At 39.0% G+C, this 26,600-nt stretch overlaps 1 protein-coding gene across 2 annotated transcripts in view; it reads left to right on the top strand.

Annotated features, from left to right (window-relative positions):
• Positions 1 to 6,312: 6,312 nt before the first annotated feature.
• Positions 6,313 to 26,600, top strand: part of VPS41 (VPS41 subunit of HOPS complex) — a 113,868-nt gene continuing 93,580 nt past the window's right edge. The window contains exons 1-4 of one of the 2 annotated variants that reach the window (XM_074146169.1): positions 6,321 to 6,344; positions 10,678 to 10,716; positions 23,181 to 23,225; positions 23,717 to 23,824. In XM_074146169.1, coding sequence (XP_074002270.1) covers positions 6,324 to 6,344; positions 10,678 to 10,716; positions 23,181 to 23,225; positions 23,717 to 23,824 — 213 coding nt within the window. In that variant the 5' untranslated portion in view covers positions 6,321 to 6,323. Of the gene's footprint in view, positions 6,345 to 10,677; positions 10,717 to 23,180; positions 23,226 to 23,716; positions 23,825 to 26,600 lie in introns of both variants that reach the window. The other variant, XM_074146171.1, reaches the window with a different exon arrangement.

The following is a 26,600-nucleotide window of genomic DNA, read 5'->3' as shown; positions in this document are numbered from 1 at the left end:
TGGCAGACCCCATCAAGTGTGGAGCCTTTCTCTTGAGACAGTGTTCCAGCATTACCCCAGAAGGCTTTATGCCTTCGCATGTTCCTTTGCGTCTCTTTCCTGGACACGAAAAATATCAGCATAATGCAAGACACCCACCCGACAGACAGAAAAAACTGCCTCCGCATCATTTCAGGTACTTCAAATTGGAAACTCACAAAAAAGCAATACTTCAGGACAGTTTGGACCAATCACCTTGGGGACCAGGATTCTCTTGCTGGTGCAACCTATAACAAGAATATAGACAGAAATGTCTTGATAATTCAGTAATGACAAGGACTTCATTACGCCAGTAACATACATGATAAACAGTTCTGTTAAAGTCACATTGTAAGACAGATAATTTGTAAATATTATCTTAACCTAGGCTGCAGTTTTAGAAATTGGGATTCTGGATTTTCAATTTCAAATTCCAGAACTGTTAATAAAACTTTAAAATCCTCGAGTCAAGGTTTGGGGTCCTACCTAAATATGTACTTTCTTTTAAGAATTGGTCTCACTTATGAATATAGACAGCAGTTCTTGATACATAGGAAGGAAGTCCAATTGCTAAAAGCCAACAAAAACTAATTATGAACACGGGGATTAAATGCAAACCTGTTCTTGAGACTCTTGAGGAAGACGTGAAAGCATGCATTATAGGTTTATATCTATAGACTTTCATTTTTATATTTTGTTTCAAAGAGAAAAATATCAGTGGCAGTAACTGTAAATTAAAACCTCAGAATCAGAAAAAATACATATTATAGGAATTGGGAGAAAAATAAGTCAATGTTAGAAGAATTAAAGACAAGGAGTGGTTTAATTCTGTTAGGAAGGAGTAGGAATCCTAAAAACTGGAACGACAGCTGGAAACGGTAGAGTTATTCACAATAATAAAATAAATGCAAGAGGGGTGAGTATCTTGCATTAGTTTAACATTAATAGAGTCATGTCCCACTAGGCACAAATTAAGAAAGATGGTAACAGTTTGGAGATACCGCAGACAACAGTCACAAAAATTATTTGTACAATGTCAAATATCTTTTGTGAAAGAATCAGTAGCATCTTTCTGTTTAACTTAATAAATAACTAAGTAGGGATTTGATGGTAGGCTACAGGTATCACATGGGGAACAGAGATCTTTTAATACACAACTTTCTAAAGTTGCTGACAGACAATGCCATAGTGGATATAATGGAGTGGCCCAAAGCTGAAGTAAGACAAATTTAAATTTTCCATAGGGATAAGGAAAACCCATTACATACCAAGCCCTGCAATATTAGATCTAAGGGGTGCTTATCAAAACTGGTAGGAGACCCATAGCTGAGCAATTTCAAACAGGAAAAAAAGAAAGAACTTCTTTAAGCGGCAGGCAGAGAACGCCTGGGCTTCATTGCCTCAAGAGATTGTGGAGGCAAGCCATATCAGCAGGTCTAAAAGAGACAAATTCATCAACATCATGTTCATTAACAGACACTAGAACGAGCAGTCGGGGATGTGCCTTCTAACATCCCTAATTCCATGCCAGTAGACACTGGTGTGGGACAACAGGAGTGGAGCTGAGAGGGATGTGCTCTCCCCAAATAGCATCTCTTATTGCCACTGTTGGGGACCAAGCACTGGGCTAGACGGACTGTTGTTCTGACCTGTAAGACATTTCTTTTGCATTCTTTATTTTTCTAGCAGTGAGTATAACTGCCCTTGAAATGACTTATTAGAAGTGCAGGGAGTGCTGTGTAATTGAAAATGTTATGTCAAGGTATGTTTTCTTTGGAAAAAATGGTACAAAGAGGAATTATTTCCAGGAAATCTCATGACCCATGTTAGGAGGAGTTCAGATTAAATCACAACGCTATTCCTGTCTGGCTTCGTAATCTATAGATCTATGAAATTTTCTCATAGTATAACAATTTTTCAATTTCAAACTTGTTCCTTCTTTACGAGGCCCTTATTATTTTTAAATACAGGATTTTTAAGAGGGTCCCTTACTACCTCTCCCTTTATATATAGCCCTTGTTTATCTTTAATAAATGGATAATTGTACTGGCTTTATGTTGTTTACTGTTCTTCACACCTTTTCATCTTCTCTGTGTGCTCTACCTAGCACAAGAAGGTATCTTTCAATAAAGACTGCCTGAGAGTGAAGATGAAGAAAGGGAGTAGAAAAAACACAGACAGGGAATGAGGGTCAGAGGAAGAAAGACAAGACTGAGGGAAATGTTATTCCTGAAGGATTTGCAAATAATTCACTATAATTTGGAAAACTCTTTAAATGTCAGGAACACAGATCAACTATTTTAAAGAAAGTGTAATAATCTTTCTGATATTATTACTACTCTCATTTTTATAAAAACAGGCGATCGTTTAAATTTAATTTAAATATGCTGCAGTAGTGGGACATAGTGGTAATCTGGACTTCCATTTCTTACCTTGTCTTTTTGGTGATACGGCAAATTACCCAGCGGTAATCTTTAGCTGCAATTAAAGAAGGCAGTTACTATGAGGCTCATATGGTACTACTATGTTTAACTAAAAGATAGTTAGCTATCCTTGTTGTTGATTATCTTACGCAGATTTGCATAAGATCGTAGCTTTATGAGCATGGTTTATCTAGCTCCAAGTCATTAAAGTGTATTTATTTGATTTTAAAAAAAAATTTATAATTGAAATGTTTTTTATAGTCATCGCTGTGATACTTATTTCAGGAAGAAATGTGATAAATACATTTTAGAGGTGGATTAAGAAGAAAAAAGTAAACAAGAGCAAAACAATATAATGCTAGCAGGTGAAATAGGATCTTTTTTAAACTACAAAGTTCCTGAACCTGTTCAAGATTTATTTATGGAAGCTATGGTACAAAATGAAAGTATCTTCACAGAAATAATTCTTTGATAGCAAGCAGAAATAAAAGCCTTTGCAAGTTGCTTTCTACAAACAAACAGAAAGAGGAAAGCCTTTGAACTTCTATTGTTCTGACAATATTAGCTATGTTTTACCTGGCATAGTGTTTTTAAATGCTATTAACTTACAGACAACACCAGGTTTTTCTTTTTTTTTTTTTTTACTGAATAAGTGGTGGTGAGAGTGGCAAGAGATTACCTAGCTGAATATTTTGTTGGATGAATCAGTCCTACTTGAAAACAACTGAGAGCTCTTGGAGACTGAAATACAATAATCTCTACCAAATGGCACGGATACTTGCTACTTGTTATATTTCACAGTAGTCGGGGAGAAAGTGTGTTAAAGCAAGAGATAAAAATTCTAGCCGTATTTGGAATCAGAATGTTGCTCGAGGTCCAAGTTTCAATGATAACTGTGGTTTCTGTGGCAAATGATAAATCAGAAACTCCTGATTTATCTGGATTCAAGAAAGGTGGATGGGGGTGTCAGCATCCTGTTAGAAGTTCCATCAGCTGGAAACTCTGTATTAAAGTGGGCGCTATGAACATTAAAAGCATGATGGTATGGCGAAAATCTTTATTTAAAAAGACTTACAAAGAGTGCTATTTTTGGTGAACCAAGTTAAAACTAAACGATAAGGTAGAGCCAGCCTATCACTTGAGGCGGATCTCAGCCAAAATGATCTACCTAAACTTCAAAGCCTTCATAATGTCACCAGGGGTCCCAAACCTCTCCCTCTTGTACAACTGACTTAACCCAAACTTCAGATCTACGTGCTGGCAGAGAGAGAGAGAGCAGTTTTTAAGATTAGGACGGAACATTTACTTCCCTTAGGCAGTGCTGTATTTTCCACTTACGCTGAACTACGCTTAAGCTTTTTATCTCCAAAGGTTGACTGGGATGTTCTCAGGCCTGAGTCTGTAGGATGCTGAGTGCTTTGCAGGAGGTGCTGAAAGGTTTTAAAACCCATTGACGTCATTGCTTCTTGATGGCTTTCAGCACTTCTGAGGGTGGGTGTGGGAGGGGGGTCAGAATCAGATGCCAACGTATTAAGTTTTCCTGACACAATAAAAACCTATAATCATGGCAGATTGTATTCATACCCTAAGCCTAAATAAGAAAAAAAATTAGTTTTGAGCATTTCTGCCAGAAATAAGTAGCACATTGTAAGTAAATCACATTCTTTATACCACTTATTCTATGTGCAATGAAAACAAGGACAGCTGTTCCTTGACTGCTCTGTTTGTAACAAATGTGCACTGTTAACTGTTATAATAGCAAAGTTTACAAGACCTGCCATTCTTTCCCTTACACTCTGTTTTTCTTGGCATTTATAAAGTCAGTTATTAATGTTCATTCCAGTTTAAAAAGTGCCACAAAATGTCTCTGTTGAGGACAAAAAAAAAAATAATAAAAACCAAAACCAACCCAAACCTGAAACCCAAAACTCCTACGAAGTTTTTTTCCCTGAAAGTGGGATAAAAACCATATTGAGCAAAGTTTCCTTTCACAAGACATACACAGACTTCAAGTACCAGATACGATAGCTTGTGCATTACATATGACAGGACAAATCCTGACTCCATTGACAGCAATGATTTTTTTTTCATTGATTTGAATAGGACTAAGATTAAAGAAGGTCAGAATGGGACTGGAAGGAGTTCTCTGGGTAAGCAACACAGGTGTTCAGAAACACCTCTTACAGTCTCTTATATAAGTTTATTAAGTCTCATCTTGAAATCAGTTACATTTCTTGTCAGCAAGGTTCTTCTGAGGACCACACTTGTCTGACACATGGGAATCTACTTCTCATTTCCAGCCTAAATGCACTGAAATTAGTTGATACCTATTTGATCTCATACCTTTTACTTTAATAGCTTCAGCTCTTCTTTATTTCTAGACTGAAGAAGCCAAGCCCTTCTTTTTCTCAGTCTTCTCCAATAAGGCAGACCCTGAATTTCTCTGATCCTTTTACTGGTCCTTTGCCTCCTTCCAGTTCAATTTAATCTTTTTTTGCAGCAAAGGCGGCTTGAAATTTACTGTTATATCCAGGAGAGGTCTCAACAATATTTTGTACAATGGCAGCCAAACTTCTCCTTCTTTGTAGATATCCCTTGGCTTATATGGCCAGGATGACATTTAAAAGCTCCCTCGCCATGGTACCCTGCTAGTCCACAGACATCTGGTAACACACCAAAAAAGGAGGTTTTCTTATATTATGTCATTTGCAAACGAAATACATTCATGACAGTTATATTCATATGTTCTTGTACTGACACTATTAACTTTGACAGCTCGCTCTCACCCCAGCGTCAACATCTCAGTGTGATTTCAAAGGACAGTTCTATCTCCTCTCAGTTGAAATTCTGGCAATTAGTTTCTAAAGGTATGGCAATGATACACATGATTTTTATATCCCAGTTAATACTGTCTGCAATTAACTTTAATTGTATGGCCTTATGGTCTTCCAGTATAATATTCCAAGAGTTCTTTTTTATTGCCAAAGTTGACCTGCATGTTTTTGAATTCTTGGCTTTGATCCCGAGCATAGAGACTGGGTACATTAACGCTGTAGCTCCACCTTAACTGGGAATAGCTCCAGTGGCAAAACCCAAGCGATAAAAAGTATTGCCTATTGCTTTTTAGCTTTGGTTATATTTTTAACATATAAAGAAAGCAATTTGGGAGCAAGCAAGGAGTTCAAGTCTTGTCTTAAAGTTTTAAAAGAGAAAATGCAGCAGCTCCTAGAACTGTAGGAAGAGTTACTCTTTCTGAAATCCTTCCCCTGACACTAAAGCATGTGCGGGCCATTTCAATAGTGACAAATTAAATAAAAAGTACAGAGAGGACAGAGGCTGCTACCTGACTCACCAGAGGATCTAATGGACACCGTAGCTGGAAACCAAGTGCTGCTCAGTTGGGCGCCAACAAATGGACCTTGTCCTGGAGCTCCGGCAGTCCAGTGTGCAACATGGCGCCGGGCACGGAGATACTGCAGGTGGCTCTCAGCTTCAACTACTGGCTACCCAGAGGCCACCTCATCATTCGCCACAGGGGCCTGCCTTCAGTCTCACCGCAGCTGGGTGTGCAAAGGTCTGCTGGAGGGAGGGCAGAAGGACAACCTCACTGGCATGTGGTGGCCATCTTGGGCCCAGCTTTGCCTCTGCCCTTGGGGGTGGGTTGCCGGGTAGCACCACCATGCCCAGAGCCACCCCACCCCGCAAAATAATCAACCACAACAACAACAATAAAGAAGAAGGGAAAGGCGGGGGGGAGGGAAGGAAAAAAAAAAAAAAAAAAAAAAAGGTAGGACGACACACCCCCTCTGAAACTACATTTCCCAGGGTGCCTCCGCCCTCACCGGCTTCCTGCCCCTCACATGACGGTTCCCCGGGCGCGCCATGGCGGAAGCTGAGGAGAAGGTAGAGGCCGTGAGGGCACTGCCCCGCCGGAGGGGGCGAGGAGCGCGGCGGGGAGCCGGGGCGGCCCTCGGGAGCAGAGGGGTGAAGGGACAGGGCCTGTGTGAGGGCGGGGAGAGGGCCTCGGCCAGCCTCGCGGTGGTGGGGGCGGTGCGAGGACCGGCGGCGGGGCGGCAGCGGCGGTTGGAGCCTCGGCGGGGTGGAGGAGATGGAGGCAGCGGTGCCGGGCCTCCTCTCCCTCGCCGCGGAACGGGGCTGCCTGAGGTTTTGTCTAAAAACCCCCAAATAGATGGCTAGGGGAGGCGGCGCAAGCCGTGAGGGCACCGCTTTATAGATAACACCCGACGCAGGAACCTGGCGGGCTGGGCGGGAGGGAAGGGTTTGGGAGTGCTGTTGGCACCGCTGTGGAGCCGGGATTAAAGAGCTGAAGGGTCCGTTTGAAATGGCTGAGGCGTTACTCTTTACCAGCTGGCACAGGATCAAGTTCTTCTCAACAGGGGAGTTTGCTCCTGAGACAAAATGTGAGGAGTTTGGTGCTTTGTGAGGGGATCTCGTCGATGCTTATAAATATCTAAAGGGCAGGGGTCAAAGAGGATGGGGCCGGGCTCTTTTCGGCTGTGCCCGGTGACAGGACAAGGGGAAACGGACCCAAGCTGTAACACAGGAAACTCCATCTCAACATGAGGAAAAACTTCTTTCCTGTGAGGGTGGCAGAGCCCTGGAACAGGCTGCCCAGAGAGGTGGTGGAGTCTCCTTCTCTGGAGACATTCAGAACCCTCCTGAACACGTTCCTGTGCAAGCTGCTCTGGGTGGACCTACTTTGGCAGGGGGCTTGGACTAGATGATCTCCAGAGGTCCCTTCAACCTCTACCATTCTCTGATTCTGTGACCCGTGGTTCTCTAAAGTGGGTATCTTCCTAAAGCTTCCCTCTGCCTAGACCCTTCCTCCCTGAGAAAAAAAAATAATAAATAAAGTGAAAGCAAGAAATGAAGTTTCCAGTCCTTTCAAGTACTTTCTCACTGTTTCTTTGCTGAGCCAGCACTTTGACACACACATTTGTCTTGACACAGATATGTCTGTCTGTCTTGAATTCCTAATGGTGGGAGAGTCTTAGAATTACCTCAGGGGAATTAATTGGCCTTAATTGGAGATTGGCATCTGGTTTCCACCTTCCCTGCTGTCAGGGGTTTTGTTGGGAGGGGCTGGCTTCTTTGGAGGAGGCTTCATTCCCTGGTTTGGTGAGTTTTTAATTGTGGCAGCATTTGGAAGGGTTCTCAGGATAAAACCGACTCTGACAAGTCTTATCTTTAATTATATGAGAGATTAAAAGAGCCTGTGTTTTCTCTCTTCGGACTATGGTAGGAAAGTTACCTTGTTTGTTTCTGTTTATTTTCTGTGGGGAGCATGCACACCCCTACTGAAAGGGACCTGTATGTTGTGCATATAGGTTTCTTTGAAACCCAAGTTTTATGATTTTCCCCTCCCAGCAGCTTTAAATTATGGGCCTAAACATATAGTGGATAGCATCTGGTGTTTGTAAAGGCAGGGAAGGGAAAAACTTAGATCTGTCGTATCTTAAAGTCAGTTTAACAATTTATTGAGAAGTGATGTTGGATCTGCTAAGTGAGAGATGATAATGGTGAGAGATTACTTAACGTTTCTGCGGTTCTGTGGTCTCCTCTGTGTTCTCTTTCTCTGTTCTTAGGCTACTTGAACAACAGCATGTGCCAGCTGGCTGAAGTGTGCTGCTGATTTTCCCCTAGAGTTTCAGACATACCAATGGCATCTATTCCTACATGATTTGGGATTCTGGTCTTCTACAAATCCCTGTTGAGGGATTTCCTTTTCACAGTTATGAGGTTCCTAAAAAGTAGAAGTGAGGGATAGTCCTCTCGGTTCATGCATTTAGAGGGAGGGAAGAGGAACCTAACAAAACCCCAGGGCAGTCATAACTGCAGTTTGCTTTTCGAGTTTGCCTGCATCAGTGGGAGAACTCGAGCAAAAAACTTTTCATAGTAGGTTGCTAGCAAAGTGAGTTAGTTGGTAAGTGTCAGTTACAGAATCACAGAATGCTGTGGGGTTGGAAGGGACCTCTGGAGATCATCTAGTCCAACCTCCCTGCCAAAGCAGGTCCACCCAGAGCAGGTTGCACAGGAACGTGTCCAGGAGGGTTTTGAATGTCTCCAGAGACGGAGACTCCACCACCTCTCTGGGCAGCCTGTTCCAGGGCTCTGCCACCCTCACAGGAAAGAAGTTTTTCCTCACGTTGAGATGGAACTTCTTATGTTCAAGTTCAGTTCTAAACACCTTCAGCTAAGTTCTTATCAGGGAACAAATACAGTTTCTGCATTTCTTTTCTAAGCCAAGGTGCTCCCTGAATTTTTGCATGGTGTTTTGTTTTATTTTCTGCAGTAAAACTTAAAGGCCACAAAGCCTGAATTTGTATGCTATTTATGAAATTTAGTAGCTGCAGTTGCAGTGTCTGGTAAATACGGTAGGGATTTGAGGGTACATGTCCCAAATCAAAACAGATTTTCGTCACTGTCTTCCCCTACATTTGTGTTTTCCTGAATAGCCAAAGCAATTAGAATCCGGGGTGGGGGGGAACCTAAATGGTGTAGCTGCACTAGAAAGACTCACATGTACCAGCAAAAATGTCACTTGCTGTAATTGCTTATTTTGTTTGGGAGAAAAGAGTATTTATTTCTTTAAATTCTCCTGTTGATACGAACTATGTGAATTGTATCAAAATGATAGTGCTAAGAGTTTTGATTTATAAAGGAGTCGAGTAGGCAACTTTTGGTATTCAGGAGAGAAAGGCAGTTTTTTCATTAGGAATCTGCTGATATTTTTGCATTGGAACTTCCCGTCTTGCTCTCCCTTGTTCAATAGGCTGACGGTGTTACACCACAATATTTTAGCTGTGTCCTCATTTGGTTATTAAGTAGAATGTAAGATGCAAAAAGATTATATGTACCAAAATTGTTATTTCCTGAAAGGTAACTGCATCTCGTGAGTAGAGCCTGTGGGACTGGTGGACAAACAGTTGTACTTGCAAAGTCAAACCTAAGCTTGAAAGGGTGCCAGGATTTTACTCCCTTTCCATCTTCCCTTGACTCGCATATTCTTTCTACTTGCAATTTCTTAACTCATGTCATAACTATAGATGACCCTTCTGTGGGATGTGTGTTCTAGAGGTGGACTTGGCTGTAGGAAGTAAAATGGAGGAAACAAATGGCAGTAATCGTGGTAACACGACATGCTGCTTTTCTTCTCCCCTGTCTCTATCTCTAGTCTGTTGTGATGGTCGCTAAAGGTGAACCTTCACTAATGCAAAGGAGGCATTTGCTTTTTGCCTAGAGGTCACAGTCACTGCATTTTATAAACAGGGACAATAAATAAAAGTGACAAACTAAAAATGACACTGGATGTCAGTGCATTAAATTTTCTTCCCTTTCTGTCTCTCTTTAAACTGTTGGTAACTGTCTCTTATTTTTTTTGCCTTCTCTGGTGAAAATCTCCACCTATTTATCTTACTGTCCAAATACTACTTCATAAGATTTGAAATGATGCCTTCTCTCTTGCTCGTTCTTTGTTTATATCATATTTTGGTGTTAAAATGCTTACATTCACTGTCAGCATATTAGTTGTAACCTTTTATTGCTATTGATAACGATAAATACGTTAAGTAAATCTTCATTTTGCTGACCTCTTGGAGAAGGCATTGCATCAGCACATTTTCTCAGTGGACAGGTGAGAGATTAGCAGGAGTTGACTTAAAAATTTTTTTTTGTGTAGGACAGTAAGAATCATTGTTTTGCCAGAGAGATATTTTAAAGGTACAGTTGCTTCAAAGGCAAGAGAAAGCCACATGGCTTGCATTGACATGGGATGGGAAGGAGAAAGTCGTTAAATGCTGGATTTCCGTGGAAAATGGTCTGAAATTATTTAAGTTTAAAATCAGCCTGTTAACAGCTGAACAGTTGAATAGCAAAGTCAGTTTGTGGATAGCTTCAGAATGCTTTGCAAAATTTGCTACCGCTTCTGGAAGGAGCGAAGCTTTCACAGGGTCAGGTTCTCGGATGATCCAGTCACTCTCTCTTTGCGGGTAACTGGCAATAGTATCACAGTCAACTGGTGCCACCGAGTGTCAGTGTGGCACTAGATTGCAAGTAGAAGTTGGGTATGAACGCAGAGGATGCAAACTCCGAACTTTGAGTTGCTTCCGCTTTGCCTTCTGCTTCTCAATAAAGATTTCCCTTTTCAAAATACTCTGTAAATACTGCTCGGTTACAAATGTACTAATTTCCCCTCTGTTCTCTGTGTGATTTTCAGGAGACCAGGTCTAACGAGGAATCAACAGATGAATCTGAGGTAAGCCTGCTTAAAATGCTTCACAGCTGAATCTGTGTCAGTGCTAGCTCCTTGTCAGTGCAGAGGAAAAAATACTACCTCATTGGTTGTTTTTATAAGTTTTGCTGGTACTATGTAGCAAGGAATGTTAATCTGGGCTTCAATTATTAAAAAGGAGCTGTGATTTTGCTATTAGAAGCTTCTTCACATTTAAAAAACCGCACAATCGCCCCATTATAGTAAAATGAATTATGTTGTGAGACAAATTCAAATGCATGCACTGTTCTTTTGATTATATGAAAATTTAATTGTCAGTGTAATTATATATGCAGTAATACTACGTTCAGGTAATTACTGTGTTATTTTACTAGCTTCGTGGTCTAGATATAATCATGTTCTGTAGACTCAGTTCTTGAGATGACGTTATGTCAAGAAGTGTTTCGTGTTCTAGAGAGGTCTGCCTATCCTGCTGTAAGTGCTGGAGAAAGTGGGCTGGGGGTGAGGAGAGGAAAGGAGCTATCAAAGGTTAAAGAATTTGTCCCCAAACAGCAGTGTACTAACTCCAAACCTGGCATCATTGAAGGAACCCTGAGAGATCTGGAGAATGATACTTGACTTCAGCATGGTCTAGGATGGCTACAGGAAGGAAGGAAAAGGACAGATGACACAGAGCAGGGTATTACCTTGGTGGAGTGTTCTCACACATTATGTATCTAAGTGAAAGGGGCTCCTAGACTTCCAAAACTTTAATGGACTTGCTGTTAGGAGGATTTTCTTTTCTTTACCTAGGGATAAATCATCATGCTTGGGATCTTTGTTTAAGCACTAAGCAGGCAGAAATCCTAATTTCCAAGATGGTGGGGACTGCAGTGGTGGATTCTGAGAAAATCTTTTTTTGCAGAGGATGGTGGCTTTGTTTCTTGTGGGATAATTTTTTTCCCCTCTGCCTTTCGTGAGTGGCTGTCTGCCTGCAGTGGCACCGTAGGGCATTCCAGGTGAGAAGCAGGGATTTCTTTGGCCCTTTAACACTGCTGTGTGGAATAGCAGCCTGGACCAGACTTTGTTTGTCCAGTGTGATAAGGTTTCATCCTGGATGTTCCTTTGTGATGTGAAATGCACATAGACCATGACTGGGCAATGACTCAGTATTTAGTGGAATAGTAATCCTCTCTAGGGTTGACATTCACAAGATAGTGAACACAAATACTTGTATGCTGAGGTGTTTGGTTTGGTTTTTTTAAAGCTTGTTGCAAGCAAGAACTTGTTTTAGTGGCCTTTTTAATGGCCTTTCAACATTTCAGCCCGCAGTAAATAAGTATTTACAACAGAATTAATCTTAAATGGGTTACCAGCTTGTCAGGGTTTTCTTTTTACCTTAAGTAAAAATAGGTATCATATAGCTTTCACAAAATTGGAAGTCATAAAATTTCAACAAGACCTTTCTTGAAGTCGATGTCTATTTTTAATGTTAATTTCACATGTGTAAAGAAGTGAAAAGGAAATTTTCGTATTAAGAATATAGATGTTGGGTCTAAAGAACAATCCGATGGTCAGTCTAATGCCTGTGAAAACACTTCTCATGGGTTGTCTTTGAATAGTAAGTCCAGTCTGTAATATCTTGACACTGCAGAGGTAGCTGAAGAGAAGAAACTTTGAAACCATGTTTAGAAAGTACTTAAAGGGAGTAGTGAATAATTTTCACAATCTTAGTTTTTACGTCACTCATTAGACCATTTCTAATGATCATTCAGATAGAAATCAAAAATAGTGGTAGGATCACAAAGTCGTAAGTGTTGTCAGTGCTTGTTTATATTATTTGAAGTGTAGTCAGAGATAAGATGGAGCTGATGCTTTCACTCTTCGCTCTTGTGATCATAAAATTGTATGATTTCTTTTGGGGGGCTCATAGTTTGAGTAATCAGGCATGTATTTTGTGGTGGCATTACTAGGATCTGAAACTCTTGCAGCCTGTGTCCTGTTTTACCCATTAAAAAGCATAATATTTATGGTGTGAACTTTGTAGACACTTTACCGTTTTAGTAATAAAGATTTTTGCATATACAATTGGTCTTGCACTTTAAGTTCTTTCCATTGAAAATTATTGCTGTTGGTTTCAGAGGGCACATGACACATATCCAAGTTGTACTATAGAAGTCTTCTATTATGGAGAAAGGTAATTTCCTGTTTTTAAGTAAATGATATCCCTGTCTGAACTGGATGTGTAAACAAAATAGGGATTATTTTTTTTCTGTATTTTTTGCACTGCTGTACCATTATCTTAGTAAAGAATCAAACATACAGTGATTCCCTTATATACAGCAACTCTTTTACTATCACTCCTTTAGTAGCTCTTAGTAAATAAGATGCTAATTCTAACTTGCCTACCTGCTTAGTTTCTTTTGAATAACAGGCTCTTTAACAAATATCAGAATGATTATTTGCGCAGACTTTGGTGGTAGAGCTTTATAATAGGCCCCAAATGTGGAAGTCGGCAAAAATTGACTGCGGTGAGTGTGTGTCAGGTAAGAGGCTTCATTGTAAGTTTGGTTCCAACTCCCGCTTCCCAGGAAATTGAGTTCCTAAGGCTACCTAAGTGTTTAATACTTTTCAGTTGTTTAAATCAGAATGTGTAAAATTCAAGGGTGTTAATTAGCAGAGATGGTGTGTATGTTCAGATGTCAAGCAGACCTTTCAGCGTGGCGACAGTGGTAGTTACTGGTGTCAGCACTTGCAGAAATGCTTTAGATCTTTCCTGGTAACTACAGTACAACTTACACTTTTATTTCATATCCTTATATATGTTAAAGGGTATTGTAAGCTTTTTCTTTTCCTATAGACAGACTGTTATATGTTATACCATGATATAATGAGGAAGCAGTATATCTAACACAGTCTCTTAACTCTCAAGAGAAAAGCCGACTTACTTTGCTAAGTAATTCTGCTGCGGTCTTGAAGCACAATTATTTTCTTTTTGTATCTTTTGGTTTTGGTTGTTTGGATTTGTTTTTTAATTCTGCTTGTAAAGTACATTTGCTTTACTTTTCCCAACCCTGTCTAATCATCAAATATGCTACATTTGGGGCTGAGCCTGAGCAGGTTTGTTTGGCTGAAAAGTCCTAGTACAGTGTGGTTTCATTGGCTTATTTAATTATATTTTATAGCACCTGGAGCTACATGTGACATTTGATGAGGTCTTAAAAACAGACAACAAAGTAATCTGACTTTTGGCTGTTTGTAAAATGTGGAGGAAAAAAGTCTGCATAAGTTATGTGCAACGGGGATCTGAATTTCTGTTTTCAAATTAATTTATTTCCTTGCAGAGTGTCTGTTTTCTGTCAGGCAGATGCTTATGTTTTGCCAGCTAATTAGCAAAAGATGATGCTAAGAAAGGTATGGTAAATAGTTAAGCTTTCTTTAGTAGCAGCGCAACGTGGTGGTAAGGTGAGATGAACAATGGTATTTTGCTTGCATTTAAATTGATGATGCTGCTCAGCTTGTAATTTTGTCTTTGAAAGTTTTGCTTTTAATGAGAGAATCCTGTCATATTATGTAATGGACTGTTGTGATTTAAACAATTTTTTATTTTGATTTAAAACAAGTGATCATCTTGAATTTGAAACAATAATGAGAGTGTAGTAGTACACACAACAGCATGTGTTCTGAAATGCACCCATGACCCACTCTGTGAAGAGAGGAACTGGTTTTGTATCTCTTAATTCAAAAGAAGCTTATGAAAGAGCCAAGTTGAGTCTCCCTGAGCCTCCGTGCTGCTCCGCGCTGTATTGCTTGTGTTTATTTACAGCGTGTTGTAGTTGCACAGTAAAGCAGTCACCATTCGTTGTGTTACACAATGAAATCTTGTGAGGTCAGGTGAACGTTCCGTGAGAGTTTCTACAGAGGAAAGTATTGTAGAAATTCTTGGTTAATCCAGTGCTCAAAGAGTTTATGGCGATGGAGAAATATCCCTTACTGATAGACTTTTACCACTGAAATTTACAGTGGTTTTGTTCTTTAAGGTTTTGAAAACTGATCAGAGCAGGAGCACACTTAGGAAACACGTACGCCTTCAAAAGAGGCAACTAAAAAGCCTTGATGTTTTCTTTTCCTTTTCAGTACGCTCCAGATCTTAGTCTTGTAAGTTGGGTCTGGATTAGGTCAAAGCAATTAAATCATTTCAAGTAAATAAAGCATCTGGTAAAAAAGGCTCCTTGTCATACTCTGTTTCCATCAAAATGTTCCCTTAACGTGGAGCGTGGAGCATTGGGCTGGAAGAGGTGAGCTCTTCTGTGGCCAATAGCTTTTGAAGGGGCATCACCGTTGCAACAAAAAATGGATATTGAAAAGTAGATTTGGCTACTGTACCTCAATCTAGTTTGCCTTTTTATTTTCCTCCTGCCTGACCTTTGGCAGAGTACGACTTCTCATCTTGCCTCTTTTCCTTCTTATTGAGTAGCTCCACACTAGGTTGCCATTTCTCTCTTCCAGTTGTTTTAAAAATACAAAATGGGAGAAAAATGCTCAAAAAGCATTTTCTGTTTCACGTACCTGAGCAGTCTGAAGAGAGATTGCTTCCCCTGTATGACTTTAAGTGAAATTGGCCTTTTAAATGGGGAGAATGGAAAAGAAAGATATATAAATTCCAAATAGAAAGTTCTCCTCCTTATTAATGAGAAAATGTATCATGCAAATAATTTATCAATTTGAGTCAGTAGGATGAGCATAGTAAATTATTTATTGAAGTTTAAATGGAATCTTTTCATACATTAATTTGAAAAACAAGTTTGCAATGACTGGTAACTAACATAATATACATCGTTAGAGGATTGACTTGCAGGAAAAATGGATTATTGCTATATTCTTTTAATATCTTCTGGTTTTGAGTGAAAATTAGATACTTCATTTAATGAGCTATTAATATTAACTAGAAGTGCCTGTTCTATCTGTGTGTTGTGGAATACATAAAAAGTAAAAATACTACTGTGCGTGCTACATAAATTAAATGGAATTGCAAAGCTGGTGTGTTAACAGAGTATGCAGATGTGGTTTTTCCAGAATACTAAATGTATTCACCTGGGTGAAATAACACTCTGGGCTGGAAAAAAGGAAGGTAATGGGGAAATGCATCTGTTTACCATCTAGCTCTTTCACTGCGGTGAGTGGGTGAACTTTAAAAACTACTGTTGCCAAAACTGCACAGTAGGGTTTTCACATGCAGTACATCACAAGGTGGCAACCAGGCTGCTTGAGTAGTGTTCATGGGGGGAAACAAATGTTTGCCCAAGTTCCTTACTCAGCAAAAGGAAAATACAAGTAGAAACTTGAAGTTTCATTGAGATTTGAACGCTGTTTGGATTTTTCAGTGTTGGAATTGGATTTGGGCATGGAAGACAAAACCAGCCTATCCTGTGCTGCCTGTGTACGGTGTACTTGATGTGGACGGACTGATCCTGGGCTTTTGAAGTGGATTTGAAAGTTTTCAGGTGTTCTTTGCCATGCACGAAATTACCAGTGAAATAAAACAAATTGATGGGAGTTGAAGTGAAACCAAATAGTACTATATGGACTTTTTACTACTTTTTTTTTTTTAACACGCTATTTATGATGATTGCTCATGTGCAGTATGTCATCTGTGTGTTACTTCTGCTTTGCACTTTGGCTGGTGCCCAGCTCCTTCAAACCTGTAGGAGTGAATATTCAATTGGTGTTCTGCAAATATAGTGTGACATTCTGTATACCACTACCGTTTTGCAAAGAAATAAAATGCTCTCTGCTTTGCCTTTCATCTGTGTGTCATTTCATACTGTGAATGCAGCCCATTTTGATACATACTCACAGGCGGCCATATCATCTTAATTCCTTTCTCCTGGTGTATATCTGCATTTTTCCCAAACAGGTCAAAGTATTAAATAAATCCCTGTGGAAAATGCATGGGGAGAACAGAAAACTGCTGTGTGAAATCTTACCATCCTAATCCATATTTGCCAATTTTACAGCCAGATACTGGGAAAGTATTGGTGATTTGCCTTATGAGGAATCATAAAGGAACTGGATGGGAGGTTATTTGCTTCTTTGACTGAGCTAATGTTATTTTTATCATAGAATTAGGGGGAAATATTTTTAGCACCGTAAGTCACTAATCTGTTTTCATGGTTTAGAAATTTTAGTCTTCATGCCATTTGTTGTCTTATGTAGCAATAGTTGCAGAATAAGAAACTAGTTCTCGGACAGGTCAGAAACTTGAATAGGATTTTAGTATTTATTCCAAATGATCATAACATTTATTCTGAATGATATTAATTCTCACAAAACCTGTGTTTATATAGGGTTCAAAATAGAGCAGCCTCTGTTCTTTCATGCTGTCCTGCAAGGGTTCTACAAAACTTGAGTAAATATTAAGGTCTCTTTCATAGATAATGATATGTCCTCCATGCCTGCCTCAGTCATTTGCATCTTTGTTGAAGTTACTGCCCAGGTTGTCACTTGAGATCAGTAATTTTATAATATGGTCATTTTTTAATAGAAAATTGTTTGAGGATTTTGTTATTTCTGTTGTGTCCTCCCCCAGATTTTGGCTAAGCAGGCTAACAAAGAGCATGGTTGTTTCTAGCTTTTATTGCTCTATCTACTTTTGAACCAGTGACTTAAAGATGAAATTCTCTTTACTCTTCTCGTTCTTAAACCAACTAATTTATTTTTTTCTGCTTTGTTAAAATTTTCTTGTAGGAACAAATTTTTAAATATGAAAGTAACGGAGAAAAAGAGGTTTATGTTCTCTCAGTAAGTTTTACTCTCCAGAGGGTCTGGTAAATTGCTCAATATTTAAATTCAGCACAGGGAATAAAACATTAACTTGCAATAAAATTGTGTTCCAGTTTGTTCGCTATCCAACAAGCTGGGCTCTTGAAGGCTAAAGGCCTTAGTTTGAGGTTTCCTTGGCATCCCTTCAGTGTTAGAGATTTGATTGCGTTGAGAGAAATTGAGTCATGATCTTAATCCTGAAAATAGCGTAGGTAGTCCCTTTATCATTGAGACGGGAACACAAGTCTGGAAACCGTATCCTAGGGAGGTTTCTGCAGAGGACAGAGTGCTTTCTTCTGGTTTGCTGTTGTATTTGGGGTTTTTTTATTATTTTTTAAAAGAAGGCAGTGTAAAACCTGGAAATGGGCAGCAGGGAAGGTGTGATGTCTGCATCGTTTTAGAACATAGGAATTGTTTTAAAAAGCAAATAAGGCCAGATGTACTTGAACTTTAATACGTTACTTTGAGGTGTTACCCTTTTAAGTACTGAATGGGCTTTTAAATTACACTTTATGTGTTTCTTGATTATACAACGTAACAATCTACTACTGGTTTCTCAACGGCGAAAACATAAATTTTGGTGAATCTTTCTGTTGTGAATTTCCAGTTATTTTTATTAGAAATAATGATTTTTGAAATTATTTTTCAAAAACAGTGTTTGCGTTCCAGTTGTTGTAAGAAGAAACCTGAGTTGGGCTAGGGGTTTTTCTGCCTCCCATGTCAAAATTGCAGGCGGTAGGTTGTCCTGTGGGTGGTTTCCTTCAAAAATGGCAGCATCAGGGGCAAACACCGAAGTCAGATGTTACAATGGAAGAAATTTGAGTAAGTATGTCTTTCACAAAGATAGTGATAGGTCTTTGCCTGTCTCAGTAATTTGCTTCTTTTGAGAAATTTAACTTCTAAACTTTCAAAGGTAAACCTCCTTCCTTCCACTATTTCTGACCAGAACTGGTCATCATCTTCAAGTAAGGTGAGCTTTCCAAATTGTGCCGAGGAAGAGTAAGTTGCTTAATAGGTCAGGTTGCCTGACCCTGAACTAAAGGAGATAATCATTACATGCTCTAGGCAATCCTGCTTCAGCAGGGGAGTTGGGCTAGATGATCTCTATGGTCCCTTCTAACTCTAAAAATTCAGTGAAATTCAGTGAAATCAGGTCCTAACAAAGGTCTGGGGTGTGGAGAGGCAACCGAGACAACCAATCCTCCCCCCTGATTAAGACATCATTTCCATAAAAAAATTTAACAGTTGGAGATCATTGTGCTTTGGATCAAGTCAAGATGTCAAGACCGAAAAGCTAATACATGAACTTAGCAACTAAGTTCTGCTGGGTATTTTGCTGCACTTTGTGCTTTGGTACATACAGAAGACAAGGAAGTCATTCTCCCTGGAGACTGCATTCTGGGGCTTGAGGTCTTTTTATGTTGGTTTGTGGTGTTGTTTTTTTTTTTCATATTTGTTGTTGAATTTCTGTAATAAGTGAAGTTGCCCTCAGCAGAGCACTAGGGATGTGTTTATTCATCTTTGCATAACTCTGTGCACCTTTATTTTACCTCAGAAATAAACGGACTTGATTTCTTTGGTTCTACTGGGGATTTTCACATAGTTTGTAAATCTGGGAGCTCTAACTGGTTAGTTTAATTCCTTTCTTCTGTGTGATAGTGATGACTGTTTAATAAAAATACTGATTTCTTGGATTCTACATGTGTTTCCAAAGATATGGCTGGTATTAAATGTTAAGAAAAGCTACTCTCACAAATTGCTAAGTAGCCTCTTAGTTTTTAGCAGTAATGTTGGGTTTCCACTTTGGCAGCAGAGCAGGGTTTTTTTTGTTGTTGTTGTTTTTTTAATGAGATTTTAGAATGTGTCTTAAACATTAACTATTCAGTTACACAGAGGCGGAGTGTGGTCTTTAAGCTAGAAGGAAACAAGCTTCTTGTGGTCTCTGAAATTGATGTGAATGTGAAAGAAAGCATGAAAAAAAAAATACTTAAAATGAGCTGTGTGTTTGTTTGTTTGTTTGTTTTGTCCTTTTTTTCAAGACATGGCTTTTTAGGAATGCTTGTGACACCAGGGTCTTCTAGCAGTAGGGTATGAATGTAGCTCCTTTGAAATTGCTTGAGTGATGGACCTCAGATATCTTCCTATTTGAGGTTAAATGCTTTGCAGGGTCAAAATTTGCAGGTGTAAACAAGGCTGGAATGGCCAGCTATAGTAATTGGAATTCTAGCTGGGACTGGACAGAAAATGTGCAGCAAAGAGGAAGGGCACTTGCCTTATAATGTATGCACCGTTTATTTCCATAAAGGCTTTGAAAAACTTCGAGGGCAAATCGTGCGGGAAGGATGACACTTTGCTGTCAGTGCCCGTAACATAATTAGAGTATCCGCAATCAGTAGAGCATGTAGTTCATGTGACAGACCATCCTGTGGGCAGATCCTCTGCTGCAGGAGCAAATGTGGGCTAATGGAATAACTCCGGGAACTGCCCACAGGTTCCTTCTGGAAATTTTCTTTGCGGGGACCGATTTTCAGATTTCTTTTTCCTACTCGCGATTCCGCCGCGGTTGTTCCTGTAGGCAAAGCTGGGAAAGATGGGGCAGAACAGCTGAAGAAGGTTGTGAACCTGCGTTCAGAAAGGCAGATGAGCATCCTCCGTCTCAGTGGCACTAGACTTTTGAGAGCTCACTGCACATTTGCAGCTCTCCTCAGTTTTGTAAATCCGCTCCAGAAGAAGAGGTGGTAGCGAGTTTCAGACCTACTAGGTGTTAGGTGTGGGAAGAGGAATTTGTTTTCAGTCCAGCAGTGACAAATGGAAGAGTTCTTAGTAGGATGGGATTTGTATCAGTCTTACTGGTTAGAGTATTTCATTCGATTGGAAATGTGTTTTCAATGGGAAATGTTTACGGATACCTGTTCCTTACGGGTTCTTTACCGCATATTTTTAGCAATTTGACTCGTAGCTTCAGCAGTAAAAGGCAAGTAGCAAACTAAATGGAATATGAGTTTCAAATTAGCATTCCTGTGGTTGAAAAAGGAGCATTGTTTTATACCACCACAAAGGTAGCTTCCTCCTGTCAGCTCTGTGTGTCTCCATCCCTTTCAGAATTTAAGGCTACCACGTGTAGGGAGCTTTACACATTTTGTGCAGTATATATTTCTTTTTCTCTAAAAACATTTGACAAGAATTTAAAAATCCAGTGTTTTTGGTCTTGTTTTGCTTGGGCTTTTTTTAGGCAGAAAATATCAAAGAAGTATTCAGCGGTGGTACAAGAAGCAATGCTATAAAATTTCTTTTCAAATGTTTAGAATCCTCTATGATGGTTTAAAGGACTTCATTTTAATTAGAAGTGCCATACACTTAGTAAAAATCCATGTTAGTTGAGAAATTGATTTTTATTTTTTTTTCCCCCTCTTAAAAAAGGAAAGCTGTGAGTTTTCTTGTATGGGGTAAATGTCACTCTGTTTATATCTTAGCTTTGCTGCAAGTCAGGACTTGTACTATTCCTCTAGGTTGTCATAGAAACGCAGCTAACTGTCATCTCAACTCAGGTTGCTGATGGTTTTATTTGTAGGTTTTTCAGGATTATTAAAATTTAACAAAAATTATTGATTTACTTTTTATTAACACTGGCTTGTGTTTACTTTAGAAGTTCAGACTGCATAAAAGCTTTTCCTGATAGAAAAATACCTTTAGAATGATTAAACTGTGATACTCTGAATGAGAGATCATCAAATGCATTTAATATATGAGGCAGAGTCTGAAGCAGTAGAGAAATCTTGCGTTTTTTCAAATCACATTTTTCATTTTGTTTTGTCTGCAGCAATGTCCCCCCCACCCCGTTTCAATTCACCTTTTAGCTTGACTTTTACTTAACATAAAAGGAACCTGTCAAGAAAGCGTGAAATGGGTACATCGTTGTGCCTAATACTGGGAAGTTTTCATTTTATTTACTTTTTTGGAAGCCTGGCAGAATGCTTCGGTGCACTGACTTCTAAAAGTATATGTTTTTTGTATATGCATGTGCAGGAGAAATTATTTAGTTTTCACTCATAAATAAGACAGGCAAAACTTATTTACAGTAACTTTATCTAATGGTCCATGGATGAACGCTTTTATGCAAACTACTCAAGAGACTAGAATTAACTTTTCACGTTGGTTGCACATTTGATGTCCAGACTCCAGCGACATGTGGGATCTTCTAAAAACTAGATGATTGGAGTTCAATTTTTACTTTTATGAATTTCTTCAATGATTACCCATGCATTTCAAGTGTAATCTTTGTAAGCAGCATATAAAAAGCAGTAATGTATTAATTGCTGTAAAATGGACTCGTGCTTCCTTACACCCTCCTTCCATCACACGTACGCTTTTTTCTTTGACTTCTCCTCCTCCCTCTACCCTGTAGTCATTTATTAAGGATCTGTAGGCACAAGGAATTTGGCTGATTTATATACAGCCCTGTAATTTGACATTGTCATTCTGTCTAGTAACAACTTTGTTCAGTGTTAGATTTACTGAATAAAATTGTTTCTTGGTGGACATTTTGACACCTCACTTCAGACTGCTACGTCATGGGCTGCTGACATCCCTATATTAATCTCATTTGTATTCTGTCATAAAACCCTCAAATAACATTTTAAAAGGGCCTCTCTTTGCAGCATATTTATATAAGCATGGGGCTAAATATTGAGTGTTTCCATAGGTCGGTATGGCTTTTATGTGTTTTGTACGAGGGTATGTACATATTACTGTGTGTGCTGGTAGCACACGTGGTAAATGGCTATAACATTTAACTTGGGAAAGACTGGCTTTAGTATTCCAAAAGCAGTTTAAACAAAGTGTATTTTATTAACAAGTTAACATGTCTCTTTTCCAAATTTGTTTTTTCACGTCATTAGCTACAAGAAAATATTGCACAAATGTAGTTTGTCTGCCATAGGCTGACACTGTGCGTTTTTTATTTTCGATTCTATGGTTTGGAAAGCAGAGGTTGGTGAGAAGTAAAGGTGCTCCTTTACTAGAGCACTGCACTGGTATAATATGATGGTTTAGGAATGAAAGACGTGTTATATGTGGGAAACACACCCAATGTTGATGTGTTCATTAGAACTAATAGTGACTTTAGGAAACTATTATTGCAGGTGTACTGTTTCCCAGTGAGGACCAAGGTTCATATATGGGTTGGTGGCTGTCTATGCCTGTATGGTATTATCTGAGGCTTACTGAAGCTTATGAAATCTCTCTCTGGCATTGTACTTCAGCAGACCGTCTGTTACAGATAGATGCCTATGACCAGGGAGCTATTTTGCACCTTGGATTTTCTTTTGCTAAGAGATAAACGTGTTGGCTGTTCTTTGGATTTACTGCTTGTGTGTTTCAGCTCGGTTTCCTTTCTCTTCCCTCTATGCCACTTGATGCATCATCTTTCTTTGTATCTGTAGCGATCAGGTGATAATTCCAAACATGCTTGAAAAGAAAGAGAGGAAAGCTTTGGTATTTACCAGAAAAAGTTCCTAACATGCAGATAATATAGGTGATCCATAGGAATATGCTGTGTCCGGATCCTTTTCCCAGACAGTTCTGCAACAACATATTTAGACTCTTTTTTATTCTTTTAACATAAACCCATTGGTGCGTTATATACAATTAACTTATTCCTAGTGGGTTGTTTTTATTTTTGTTCACAGCATTTTGCCTCTACCCTTCCTACAGAGGTGCAGCATCCTGTAAAGGTCTTGGAAGTTTCTTGTAACCTGCATGTTTCAGCTTAGAGTTAATTGTGGCTACAGTGGCACACTTTATTTTCTCATCATCCGTTTTTCCATAACCATCCTTTTATATTTTTCTTCTAAATTGGGAATGACTAACTTTATGTAACAAAGTACACGTACACATCTTTTTCCTGCTTTTTAGATATCAACTAAGTGCCTCTTACAGCTGAATTGATATGCTGCTATACAGTCCTTGTTTGCACCCAGAACTTTGGAGAAAAAAGAAAAATCAATAACAAAAAAGCACAACCCAAGCCTCCTCCAATGATAAAAATGTGAAAGTTTGGCTTTTGATTGTAATGGCTGTTGTTAAGAGATAATAGTGATCCATCTTCGCCTGTTGCTGTGTGCTAGTTTTGGGGTGTCTTTTAATTTGTTTTTATTTAAAATAAGCTTCTAAATGTTAGTTTTTTTTCTCTTGCTCCCTTTTCTTTACACCCTTAAAAATTTAGGAAGATGAGAGTGAAGAAGAACCTAAGCTGAAGTATGAACGGCTTTCTAATGGAGTGACTGAAATTCTCCAGAAGGATGCAGCCAGCTGCATGACGGTGCATGAAAAGGTATTGCAAGACTTTGTGGCAGAGATAGAACTTCGGCTTGGTTTTACCTGTTTATCTGTGGTTAAAATGCATCGGTATGTTTCTGTGTAGAAGTGCTGCCGAATCTAGAGGTGCAGTGCAAGCCAACACTAATATAAACAAAATTCACGGTAAACTTATATTGAACAGTGCACACTTTCTCAGTGAGAAAATGAGGTGAGAACTTAAGGTGCAGTGATTTGTTACATGGGATGTTTACATAAGCTACTGGGAGAAAGCTCACTCGATTTTAATTAGGGACAGTATTATGAACTAGAATTGGAATACAGTCCCAACTTCGCTTTATTCAGAAAGGAAATTGGCACATACTGGGCTTATTTGTACAATCTGATTCGCTGAAGACAGTCTTGATCATGCTAGGAGCCAGCTTAGCATATATTCAGCTGTGGAAGACAGCCAAGCTTCTGTTAATATGGTATAGAAGAAAGTAATTACAATATTCCTTTTTTCTTTGGTCTTTTTTTGGGGGGGGGAGGGGGAGAGGAGGGGAAAGGCATTATATTTACACTTCCCTGCTCCCTTTCCCTGATTCAATATGTTAAAAACAAGGAGAGGGAATGTGCGTGCTCTAATACTGGTAAGGTTTGAGACATACAAGAAAATGAAAGGGGGAAAGTGATGGACAATACAAAGTAAAGAAATTTTTACAAAGAATCATTCTTTTGTTCTTACAAGGAAGGAGCTTCTTAGGTTTCTTCAGTGATTTAAACAATTGCTTTTTTTTTTCCTGAGTTTTCTTCTCTTTTATAAATACTGAATAACATTTTAAAATATTGATGAATGCTGAAGAGCATCTGAAAGTATGAGTTAATGATTTGTAAAGTAACTTTTAGTATGTAAAACATAATAGCTGTTTTCTGAATGTATAATTTTTCACAGGCAGTAATGGCTCCTTAACAGTTATTGTTGAGGGATCTATCTCTATTATTTGGCTATATTTTTAGATTGACTTGTGCTGTGTTTCTTTTACTCAAAGGACTGTTGCCATGGCTCAAGAGGCTCTTAAGATGAAGCTTATACTTTAACTGTGCGAATGAAAACACTAAGTCTTTTTAAAATGTTTTTGACAACTTAGAATTACAGAGATATCTGGAAAATTGGCAAGCGTTTCCTCCTGGTCTGCGGCTTGTTTGTGGTACCTTTTTTTTCCTGAGCCTCAGGTAAATTTTGAAAGCCAAGAGATGAACAGGATTTTTCTATAAGGATGTGCACGGATGCAGCTTTAACTATAGTGTCACAAAGAGTGACAATACAGGAAAGCTGTTTAAGTATCCCAGCACTTTTAGTTTTCCAGAAAACTAGATACACTATTTATGAGAAGGATCAATATTGTTAGAAGCCAGGTACTGGAGTCTTTTAGGAATAGGTCTCTTACAACAGAGAGCTTAAAAATGAAGCTGGGTTATAGGTTTTGCGAAGGTGTTTCCTGTTTTGTTCTGTTGTTTCTTTGGTTTTTTTCTTGCTAGAGCAGGAAAAGCTCTGCTAAAGAGTAATACAGTCATATGTAAAATGTGCCTTTGATTAAAGCAGTTTAACTTTGCGAGGAACCCTGAAAATCTGGCTTCTGTATTCAGACTAATTTCCCCCCAGAATTATTTTTTTTTTTTTTCTTTTCACTGCTAAAGCATCATATTTTCACCAGGCTTGCTGTCTGCACTGGATGACTAATCGTCATGGCACCTGGTGCATTCAAGCAGGCCTGTGCAGTGGAATAGTCATACCTAGTTATGTCTGCACACCTGATGTTTTATTAACCAGTATTGATTTTTTTACCCGGGGGACTTTTTTCTTCCTGAAAAAAGGCAACCTTGCAGGAGTGAAAGGCATTGCAGGGGATGAATTTCTAATGAACCCCTTCTTTCCCTTTTTTGACTCCTTTTAATGTAGCTTCATATTTTAAGTGCCTGAACTGAAATTTCATTTTAAGCAATTCCATTTTGATAAATCCTTTTAAACCTTGACTTTCTGTAAGGTTATTTTTTAAAGATTGTGCTGCCTGACTGACACGCTTAGCAGTGCCTGTAAATTTGAGCATTTCATTATAGGTTGCAATGAAGCATGCTCACATGCAGTGAAATACAGAGAATTGAGGAGCCTAGACTATTTGAGTAATGCTGAAAGGAGGTGGGGGGAAGTGGGGGAATAAAAGAAACCTCTGTCATAAATCAAGTAGTACCAAAGTTCTTCCTTTTCTGTTTAGGTGTAGTTCACATGGTTCAATTAACAGCAGATCTCTCAGAATCAATTCCCTTCTTGCTTGTATCAAAATAAGTTTGTGATAGCATGCATTTTCTTTATTTTGCTACTGTTTTTTAGAATGAAACTCCTGAGATTTCAGAGGAAAAGTGTATTTGTCTTGACAGTGTTCAATGTAGGCGTGTTACCATGTGAAGGAAAGCAAACCCAATGGTTATCTGTGTGCGTAAATGCACTCTCTGAGACCTTCCATAATTCAGCAGTATTTTACCGGTGGCCTTTTGCTGTATTTGAATGTTTTGGTTCTATGTTAACGATGAAGGAGAATTAAAAATAAAGCACAAGGGAAATGATTGAAACAAAGCTGCGGAAAGGATCTAGGAACTATTTCAGATCTGTGTTGGTCCTTGCTTTCACGCTGCATTTTTAATTTGCTGCCACAGTCCATCAGGCAGTGTGTACGGACTGCAGACACACCATTAGTTGTCAGTGGATGAGGGTCCTCATGACTCATTCTGACAGCAAACTTGCACTATCACAG

This window comes from Numenius arquata, chromosome 4 (genome assembly GCF_964106895.1).
Source record: "Numenius arquata chromosome 4, bNumArq3.hap1.1, whole genome shotgun sequence".
Taxonomy (NCBI): domain Eukaryota; kingdom Metazoa; phylum Chordata; class Aves; order Charadriiformes; family Scolopacidae; genus Numenius; species Numenius arquata.
This window is presented reverse-complemented; position numbering and strand designations above follow the sequence as displayed.